The sequence below is a fragment of the Heterocephalus glaber genome, unplaced genomic scaffold, assembly GCF_053883595.1.
Source record: "Heterocephalus glaber isolate CG9 unplaced genomic scaffold, H.glaber_assembly_v1.0 deba00001532, whole genome shotgun sequence".
Taxonomy (NCBI): domain Eukaryota; kingdom Metazoa; phylum Chordata; class Mammalia; order Rodentia; family Bathyergidae; genus Heterocephalus; species Heterocephalus glaber.
The window spans coordinates 35,076,229-35,087,821 of NW_028258330.1; the positions used below are offsets into that span (position 1 = coordinate 35,076,229).

General features: G+C 34.0%; 1 protein-coding gene across 1 annotated transcript; it reads right to left on the reverse strand.

Annotated features, from left to right (window-relative positions):
• Window positions 1-9,133: 9,133 nt before the first annotated feature.
• On the reverse strand, window positions 9,134-10,066 carry LOC101708657 (olfactory receptor 7E24). Its single transcript, XM_004870724.2, has one exon. The coding sequence runs from the start codon at window positions 10,061-10,063 to the stop codon at window positions 9,134-9,136; it is 930 nt and encodes a 309-aa protein (XP_004870781.1). The 5' UTR covers window positions 10,064-10,066.
• Window positions 10,067-11,593: the final 1,527 nt, after the last annotated feature.

Below are 11,593 nucleotides of genomic sequence, written 5' to 3' on the forward strand. Positions count from 1 at the left end.
ATAAATCTGACACGTGACCTTAAATATCACATGGCTTTTCTTATATGAAAAACACAAACTATAAACAAAGGACAAAACAAGAAATGGAGAAGGGGGAGAGGGGAAATGAAGGAGATAAAATAGTAATTGAGATGTGTTATATGCATGTACCAACTCCCCACAAGGAATGCAATAATTAGTACTGCAAACATGACTTTGAAAAAGATTAATTATCAGGCCCAGAATCCAATGCACTAACCTTCTTCACTGCTTCCCAGCCATGAGAAAAATTTCAACCAATATCTAAAGGTATAAACCACAGGCACATCTGAAGTACATTTTTAAACTTGCAAATTACTTCAGCAGAAATTAAATTATATTTGACCACACATTTCCTTTTCAGTTTGAGTGGGCAGATCACAAACATTTTAGAAGATGTAGACCACTGCAAGTGGTCTAGATAACGGCATGATGAAAATGTGTCCAGAATTATCACGTTCCTGCTCTTTCTCTGATCATAGAGTGTGATACACAGATCTCTTTCCTATGCTGAGTAAAGCAGGCAGCACACATTGTTCTATCCTGTGATCAACCAAGTATCACCAAAGAAGAGCACAGTGAGCAAAGAGGGTCCTCCGGGAGTGACAGGGAAGTGATGCCGAGGCTGTGAGGAGAACAGCTTGTCAGCATTGTCCTGGCAGGCTGTCTCGTGTGGGTTCAGATAGACTAATCCAAACAATTCTTCCCTCTTTAGGAAAAAAGTGGGCAGTTTTGATTGGTGGATGACTGTACATGTGAAATGAAATAAATTGAAATATGTCATGGACATAGCTCAGAGCTGGGAATCTAGGACTTCCTCATATATAGTTTATATTATTGTGCTTACACTCATCCTCCTACTCTTTATATTTACTCCCTTCATAAACCTCTGGAATAAAAAGGAAGAGTTTAGAGGGGCCCAGTTTAAGCTTTTGTAGGTGAGATGTCTATGAAGTGCAACATGTGTAGGAGGAAGTTAAAAGTGAATGAGTTATCTGGACCCTTACCCAACACAGGACAGAATCTTCACACTCTGCCTAGCTGAAAGTTTCCTGTTAGTATTCCTTTATCTGGCTCCCAGAGCTGTCCTGTTAGTCCTCGTGAAGAAGAAAACATTTCTGATAGTTCTTTCTCCTTCAATACTTACTGGACAAAGCTGCTTTTGTGCTAGTTCAAGGCCACTGGTTGCAGGTCTGAAGAATTCTTCTGCCTTGTACCCTTACAGGGCTCTGGTTCCTTCCTCAGCCTTATTATGAATACTGTGTCTGATAGCAGCTTCCTGATGTGGACAAGCATGAGAGGAGAAAACACTGGCTTAGAGCCCAGTGGACCAGAGACACCAAACAGAAAGGCTGGAGATAAATGCTGGTTATTGACTATTATATGACCTTGGAGAATCTGGGCACAGAGCTTACAATTAAACAAATTGGTCCACTTTGTCCCAATTTCTAAGGATCCCCTATTGTTAGTGGAAGAAAAATAAAATATAATGTATGTCCACCAAACTTTTGCAAGTTATTCTTCTACTCATTGGAAGGTCTAGGTACAATTTACTGGTTTTCATTTTTTATATTTTTATTAGGATCCATCTTTATTTTACTTTATCATTTTATTTTACTGCATCTGTTCAGTTTGATAGCAATCAGATAGTGTTCATTATAAGGAAGAACCCAGAACCCTATGATGGTACAATAAGGGTACAAGACAGGAGACTTGCTTCAGATTTCCATTCAAATATATATATCTCCCTTACAGAATACACAATTGTAAAAACCTATAAACAAAATATTGTGACCAAGACAAGACAGCAGATACAGAGAGCTAAAGAGAGACTAAGTGGCAGAGCCTAGTAAGTAGCTCTGCTGGACTAAACTGGGTCATTGACAGCTTCTCCCTGCCACCCCTTTCTGGAGAAAGACAAGTGAGGGCCTGAGTAGGTGGTCTAGTGCTTCCATTGGGTCCTCTCCACTGGGCATTGTGCTATGATGCTTCTCTAATATTCCTCCACTGGCCCTGAAGTTTACCATCATAAGATGCACTCTAATTGGTATTATTATGTCTATAAGCCATGTTGCTTTTCTTTTTTCACATATATCACCATTCATTATGTGAATTTCTAGTGGCATCAATTTTGTTCACCTTGTTGTGCAACCATCACCAGTATATATTTCTAGACATATTTCCTCTTTCAAAATTAAACCTAGTATTGATTTTGTTTTTTTTTCTTATTTTGGTTTTTTGTTTCTTTTTTAGTATTGATTTTCAAACTCCATGTTATTTGCTCCTGTTGACCTTGAAAAAAATATTTCAATCTGCAACATGATGATATGTTAAAACCTAAAATCTCCAATAAGTAGGTCTCATCTAGGTCTACATGGTAGTTTTCCTGCCATTTCCACCCTTCATTCCAAATAGATGCCACAGATCCTGAGAGTAGGTTGTTCTGCTATGGAGCTTCCTCAGAGCACTTTTAAAGTCCTGTTCCTCAGGCCCCAGATGAAGATTCAGCATAGTACTGAGCAGTGGAACAGAACACAAAGGACAAGCTGCACTTCTTAGCTTTTTGAGAGTTTTCTGAAATGGAATTCTGTGAAGTGGCAAAATAGATGGCCCTGTATTGGTAAACTCAGTTTCAAAAGCAAACAAAGTGAAGAAAATGAAATAAGTATATGGATCCCCAACAGTCTATGTGTTTTGAATTCAAGTTTTCAAAAGTAAAATATTTTCACCTGACGTCAATATACTTTAGCAACACTTCTCAGGTGTGATAAACAAAATCTTATTAAACTTCTTTCAATGTTAGATTCTTTGTCTTTCACATCATTCTATAAAAATCTGCTTGAGAGTCACTCAACTGAAAAAGATCAAGATCATTACAATTAAGGGTTGCATTATCACAGTAAAACAAAGCCAACACTTCTATGAAAAAATAAAGACAAACAGGTTTCTCCATTTGAGAAGAATATTCTAAGTAAAGGAAGTTAGGACAGTAAAATATACCTTATTTTATTCCAAAACATTAGGACAGATTAAATTTAGAGTTATTAATATACTGGGTAACGACTAGGGAAGTATTATTTGAACACCTAATCAAAACTTGTAATTCATAATTTTAAAATATTGTAATGTCCTTTTTTCTGTATACTTCAGTGGCCTGTGAATACTGTTTCATTATTTTTTTATTGCAAATCATATATATGGTTGCAAACTGTAGCACCAAGAAAATCTCAACACTTCTGGCTTCATCACCAACTTTCTTATGCCTAGTTATGAGATTTTTTTCACATCAATCCTTTCTGAAAGATATATTGAAATTCTTTTTCTTTAACTACTGGAAGAAAACAGCTTTATTAATCTGCTCTCCAGTATGATTCAAAAGGGGAAAATGAAAAAAAAAAGAAGAAAATTATGAGAAACACCTGTGCTATTTCCTTATCTATAAATGAAAACAACTCTTCAGTGCTTTGTACTAAAAATCAATAATTCCCACTACCTAAGATATAGATAAGTAATAGTACAGGCTTCAAAATTGATTCTTCATAGAGATTTGAAGTATTGTCTATAAAACTGCAGTTCTTGGTTACTCTACATGATTCCATTCTCCCACACACCTATCCCCAAGTCAAGGACTCTCAAGAATTAGGTGAGTACATTTTCCTCTCCATGTTCTCAAGTCTGTATAGGTTTATGTATCTTTAAACACTTTGCTTCAAAGCTTACCTAATATGTACCTAGTATTGGTTTAATAACCAAAAACTGTTTTTTAAAGAGCTTATGGTAAAATTACCTTAAGCTCTTTAATGTAGTCTATAATACCTATTGCCCCTAAATGTGGTAGTTTTTATGTAGGTTTAATTTTCTCTTTGTAGCAAATGTTTTAACTGATGCACTGCCTTAGCAGTCACCAACATAGGGGAACCAAGAAACTCTACAATGTCTCTTCCATAAATTCCTCAGAAATCTTACAGGAGATACCCACAGAAAGAGAAGGGATTATAATTCCAACCTAATGTTTGAATTTTCCAAATGGAGGAAATATTTATATAGTAATAGAAAGGATCCCTGAAAGTTGAAAAAATGAAATATGGTGCTGGAAAGATGTGCGATAATGTTCTTGGAGAAATGTTCAGAACAAGGCATTTTAAGAAAGATTCTTGATTTAGGAGCACAAAAGAGTTGAAAAATCTCACATCTTCAAGAATTTATTTATAAGACCATTCTCTTAGAATTCTTGCATTGTTGGTTTTTCTGATAGTTACCTCTTATTGTCCACACCTACATTAAAAACACTCAAATATTAGAAAAAATACTCAAATGTTAGAAAAAACACTCAATTGTTAGAAACTCAAGACTCTTAGTGATAACAAATCCATAATCACTGAAAAATTCATCCTACATTTTTAGAGGAAGGAAAAAACAAAAAAAGAGTTCTTTGCTTGTAATAAAAGAAGTAAATCAAATTGGATACTAGACAGCAGTCAAATACACATTATTTTACTCTTAAGACAATAGAAATTCCAGTGACTTAAATAATTTGAAAAAACTACACATTGATAGAATTGTGCTATCTGTATATTAATTAATTTGTTGGTTTATAATTAAAACATTGTTATGTTATCTTTATCACTTATGGTTTTAATCCTTCAGTGAATCTATGATCTCTCTTCTTGGTGAATTTAAATTCTCATTCATATTTCTCTTTTAAAAATCATATAATTCTTACCATGTGTCTTTATCTTTGGTGGAATTCAAATTTCAATAGATATGTACTTATTTAATGTATTTAATCAAAGAACATCACTGATCACTAAAGTGGCATTAGTGCACATTTCTTTTGTCTATGATTGAGAAACACTAAAGTATAAAAGATATATATATATATGTTTAATCTTTTAGTTATGTATTTTATTGAACCAATTCATTCTAGGCAAAATATCTGGTGTGTAAAACCTTTTTTATTTTTTGTCTTCTTTTCTATGTACTCTGATGTACTAGAAATATCATTTCATCTTTTTTATGAATATAAACCCTCTTATTTATTTATTTATTTATTTATTTTATTTATTTATTTTTTTGGTACTGGAGATTGAACTCGGGAACTTGTGCTTGTGAGGCAAGCAGCAGAGCCACTGAGCTAAACCCCCAGCCCAATCCTCCTATTTATGATTGAGCATTTCAGTAAGAGGAAAAGCTCAAAACTCCAGATTTTAGACCAGAACTTTTTGTGCTTAGTTAGCAGATTTTCTCTTCAAATTTCTGACCCCTAGATTGCAATGCACTTTCTTTAGCTACCTGGAGGCAACGCAAGTTTATTACTCAGATTTTACTATGGTTCAATTAGGGGAAATGCAAGTGGAAAATTTAAAATAATAGTGTAAACACAACTGGGCTGATTTTTTAAAATCTGAAAATGGAGATTATAAATACTTATCTGATAGGACTTTTGCAAAAATTCTCTTCAACATTGCATAGATAGAAAACGTTGGTCTAATTTATCAATATATATAATTGGGAACATTTTTAATACCCACTTACTATACCCTCAATTTGAAATCTATGTATACAGAATATCTTCATTTGTAGTTCTTAAGTGATCTTTCTTTACACCAAGGTTGAAGACCACTGCCTTAGAATATTTTCTTAATTTAGAGAATAATTCCTTAGGATTAGCTTACAGTAAAAAAGTCCACTACCTATACTAAAACATCAACATTCATTAATGCTGGCTCAGAATTGACACTTTATACAGATTTGAATTTTGTACAAATTTGATATGTTATATAGATTTGACACCTCATGCAGATTTAAATAATTATCTACTAAACTTTAGTTATTTGCAGCTCTACATGATTCCATTTTCTTTCACACATATCCCTAAAGGCAATGCATGTCAAGTATTGGGTGAGTGGATCTGACTGTCGATGTCCTCATGTCAGTATAGACTTATGGATCCCTAAACGGATTCTCAAAAATCTTACTACAAATATAGTTAATATTTCTTTAGTACCCATAAAATGTTTTCTTAAAAACATACACTGAAATTAACTAATGATTTTCTAAGCAGTTTACTAAATACCTATTGGCGTGAAATGTATTAGTTTATATGCACGGGTACATTCAAGGCTTTCTAGAAAGTAATTATATCTATTTCAAATGTTTTCACTGTTATTCAGCTTGATCAGATAAATGGTCATGATATAATTTGATACTTTTTATTATCATGATGATATCCTTTCAACATTCTTGTATCTCTCTTCATTTCCTTCAAGTGAAAATTATCAGACACTATGTGAGTGGAGGGTGTTTGTTTTAACTCCAACATATTTAATATACTCAATATTACTATCACTTATGTTTTTCCCAATAAAAAATAAGTCCTAACATATATATCAGATTACTCTAAAGGTATAGTTTCAAAAATTTCTCTGAGGTATGTCTAGTACTAATCCTTGCATCACTACTGATTAAGACATTTCAGCTTGCATTAGAGGAGAATATAAAGTGGGATGAGAGATGGGAAATTAATCTGTAATATATGTGGTATTTACCTGCTAATAACTGTACAATGCATATAAATTTATTCAGTTCTATCTGCTCTTATTCCTCAGTGGAAATGTGGAAACTATCACTCATTTTTACAACATACATGTACATTACAGTAGTTTGAAACTCAAGCATTTATTTACTATGGGTTTTCTTTTCAAATAAAGCACTTTACACACCTAAATATTTTATTTTCTAGGGACACTGGAGCCTGTGATGATTTAAATGCTAATATATATCTCAGCCCCATTGAGGATATTAGATTCTTTTCTTTATTTATGCAGTTTTTATATCCAAGAAAATCTTTGCTCTGCTCTCTGAGTAACTCTCACTTATTGTGAGCCAAAAGAGTTTACTTATTGTTTAGCAAAGATTTTTGTTTTTAATTACTTTTGTGTGCCAGGATAGAGATATGAGCTAGGGAGTCGGCAATGAATTTTCTCTAAATGCATACATATATTTGCAGAAAGGAAATACAAAATTTCCCATTATGTGAAAAAGAAAATGACAACTTGAGATACCAGAATATTTTATTTGAATGTCATAAAATTAAACCTATTATCATTTGTTCTATTGATAGCTACTTTGAATTTTAGCCTTATATTATATATTCATTACATAGTAATAATTGAAGGAGCATCCATTATATGTTTGATAGTTGCTAAATACAGTAGTACTAACTAGAAATCAACTCAGAAGTCAAAGATAAAAACAACTCAACTTGAAACACTTTACATGCTAGTAAGATGTGGGTACAAGATTCCCAATTAAATTGTCAGATTCTTTGTGGGAGCCACAAATTGTTTTGTTTCTTAATCATCATAAAGTTTCCAGCAAAAGGTGTTATGTCTACACTGTAGTTATATATGGGAAAATTAAACTCTCTTCAGTTTTCAGAGTGGGAGAGAAATCTAATGTGAGTTGATTGCCTTTGTAGATGTTGAGAAGGTTGATTTATAAGAGAGAAGCAGGATGTATACAGCATCAAGGAAAGTATAGAGTGGGGATCAGGCATGAGAGAAAAACTAATCATTGTAGACTTTCTCAATCTTTGATCTTTACTTCTTAAGTTAGATATCCTTCCTAAGGTGGATGAAGTAGCTTTCACCGATCTCTCCACAGTGATCTTCTTGGGACTCCTAGGGGTAGAGTAGAGTAAAACTGGGTCCTTCCTGGAGTGACAGGAAAGAGAAATGGGTGCTTGGACTGTCAAAGGAAATATGTGCCAGGATTTGCCTGGTAAAGTGTCCTGTGTGTGTTTTCTGACAACCTTGTGTAAATATTTCATCACTATTTTCTATCCAATAACTTGTAATTAATTTCACAAAAATACAGAGCCTGTATTTCCTTTTAAAATAATAATATAGAAGCTTTTATTCAGAAATATTGTGCACAAAACTGAAATGAATTGCATAGAATACATAATTTAGATGCTGCCATTGAGTAAATTTTCAGTTATTGCTTCATGACATTATGGTTATTTTCATTCTCAACGTTGTCATCCTTGTCTTTACCATAATTTTTCTGAGATGCTGAGGCACTAGTTTACTGACAACCATAGTATACTACCATGGGTTAGATACCTCTGAGAAGCAGAATCAGTGTGGGTGGAAAGAAAACTGACTGAGATTTTTGGTCGCCCATAGTGATCAAGTACATACATTTCACAGTTCTCTGAGCTTAAACTGTGCAAAATCATCAGTTCATCTCACTGTCCAAACATTCATGTATGTTTTCATACATTCATTCATGATGGGAAGTAATTAGTCCAATATTCCTTTCTCTATCCAATTCTTTCAGAGTTAAGCTGTGTGTCTTCTATGGAATTCCCAAACATAGCAGAGACTCCTCATCTCCCTAAGGACCAGAAAAAGCTCAAGAACAGCCCAGGGAATTGATATGGACAATGTCAAATATGGGCTTCCTGTCTGAGTTGAACAGGAAAGAGGACATACAGATGTCTCACGCTGTCAAACAAACACTAGAATTGACTAGTTATGTCATATCTTATTACCTTGAAATCTCAGTGCACACACCTTATAATTATCCATATTGGTCCATATTATTTCAATCTTAGAAATATTTGAAATTTAATGAAAGTTTAAAGAATGAATATCACCAAAAATTGTGAGCTCTTCCCTTACAAGTAGAAGGTTTAAGAGATTTATTATCTTTGTTATTTTTTTCCTTTTGAAACAAGACCTCAGCTTTTCATTTCCATTGTTCATTGTGGAAAGACATACATATCTAAAGGTACAAATTTAAGCAATTTTAGGTGCAGAGTTTGGTTACATATATTACAATATTTTTGTGCAACCACCACTCTTACCCATCTCCAGAAAATTTTCACTTTCCCAAATGAAATTGTATGAAGAACACAACCTGTATGAAGAACACTAAATATGACCACTTAAACACCCATGACTCTGTAATGAAATCTCATATAAATCAAAAGACTTCAAACTTAAATAACGATAAAACCAAGGAGGGAGTATTTACAGATAAGTTTTATATTTTCTTTTTCATCACATTTTCTAAACTATATTCATAATAAATGGCAAAGGTCCTGGGATTAGAGATTCCAAAAAGAGAGCCTCTTCAGGGTGCTAAGAATGTCCCTGTTTCTCAGGCTGTAGATGAAGGGGTTCAGCATAGGGGTGATCACAGTGTACATCAATGAGGCCACTATGCCCTTGCTGAGAGTATATGATGCACTTGAACCAAAATATGTTCCAATGCTTGTTCCATAAAATAAGCAAACACCTGACAGGTGAGAACCACAGGTAGAGAAGGCTTTGTACCTCCCCCCAGATGATGGGATTTTCAGAAGAACGGAAACAATTTTATAGTAGGAGAAAATAATCCCTGACATGGGAAAGAAACCAAATAGGATAACAAGCATATATGTGACTATGCTTTTGATTAAGGTATCAGAACATGAAAGGCCAAGGAGTTGAGATGGGTCACAAAAGAAACTAGCAATTTCCACATCTTTGAAACAGGTAATTTGTAAGGCAATTAAATTGTGAGCCTGGGAATCCAAAAGGCTAAGAAAGACTAACAGCAAAAGTAATAAGACACAGCGTTGAGGGTTCATAATGACTGTATAATGTAGGGGGTGCCAGATGGCCACAAAACGGTCATAGGCCATCACAGTCAGAAGCAAGTCATCCATACATGCGAAAAGGATAAAAAGAGACATCTGTGTCAGGCAGCCTACGTAGGAGATGTCTCTCCTGTGAGTTAGGATGTCCACAATTAACTTTGGGACTGTAGAGGAAGTGAAACAAATGTCAGCCAAGGACAGGTTGGAGAGGAAGAAGTACATGGGTGTGTGGAGGTGGGAGTCAGACGTGACAGCCAAGATGATGAGGAAGTTGCCGAGCACTGTGACCAGGTACATGGACAGGATCAGTCCAAAGAGGATGGGCTGGAGGTCTGGATCCTCTGAGAAGCCCATGAGGTAGAATTCTGAGACATGTGTGAGATTATGTCTTTCCATGTTGCTTGAGCTCATTTAAATAAATTTCATTGAAAAATATGAAACAAAAAACATCACCAAATATATTTTGAGTTCAAGTATTTGTGATCAAATAATTCCCACCAGAGATCACCAACCTTCAGCAGCTTTGCTCTATTTTGATAAACCCCACCATCAAGGACTCAGTGTTGGGTGGTCTATTTTCCACCTACTCTGTACACTGTTACTTTACTTATACTCTACTGCACAGTGTAAGAAAAGCAATGAGGTAGATTTCCTTGCTTGCAGTAAAATTTGGGAAACATTTCCAAAAAGTACAAAGGTAGTTAAGCCATCCCCCTTTAAGAAAATCTCATTATATTGGAAGGACATTGAAAAGCAATAAAACATTCCATATTTATACTCATAAAATGCTACAAATTTCCTTGATTAAGATGTATTCAAACAGTATAAAGTCTAGGACTGCATTATCTGAAAAGTAAAGTTAATACTTTTCAATCAGAACATTTTGTTTTGAGCCATTGTGCTAAAAATAATGAATTTTTCATTTTTCATCTTTCTGATTTCATCTTATAATGATGTAAGCACTTACCCAGCCTTTGTATATAAATTGTGCATAAATATTATTTGTGTATAAATTATTCAATATTAAAGTTTTATCCTTGTTTTCATTGCACTTAATTTATATATCAAAGAGTCAGATACATGCACATAATCTTCGGGCATAATTATCACAAATGTAGATTAGTGTCCACTGCTTTAGTTATCAAAAATAATAAATAATAAGAAACACCTTTTCCTTTAAAATTTATACAAATATATTTAATCTTGCAATATTAGTAAAATATCTGCTATATAAGACATCTCTTTCTTGATTCTGTAGTCTACCATAGCTTGATAATACGCATGACTGCTGTTCTGATCATAAACCCTCTTGTATCCGGTTGACGATGCTGGAAACTAAGAAATGCCGAAGGCCCTGGCTGAGTCCCAGCCTTCCTAATTCTAAGCAACAGATTTTCATGTCAATCTTTCCTGATGTACGAGTTGCACTTTTCTCATTTCAGTTATGTGATGGAAACTGGGATCTGTGTTTTCATCTATCCATTCTGTGATTTAATTGGAAAAAGGCCCAAAATAGTACACAAAACAATGTAAGCACAACTTAACATTCAGCTGCAATAGAAAGAGGCACATGAAATCTTGTAAACACACATGCACATAATGTATTCCCCCTCATCTGTAAAATTTGGAAAAGAATTACCTAACTTGTATGGTTGTTGTAAGAAAATATTTTGAAAAACATTTAATTTGCATCACTGTTGGCTCTAATTTAGGAGTATATTTATCTGAGGATATGGTCATATATCCAGATACCCTAGGCTTAGCCTAATATATGTAACCATGATATGTACATTTCAAGTTGTTGAGTCACTTTCTTAAACAAGAGTTGAGAACCACTGTCTGAGAATATTTGCTGGTATTTAGAAAATTTCCCATTCATACCATCTCTATAGATATTGACATATAAATATTTAATTATGTTTATAT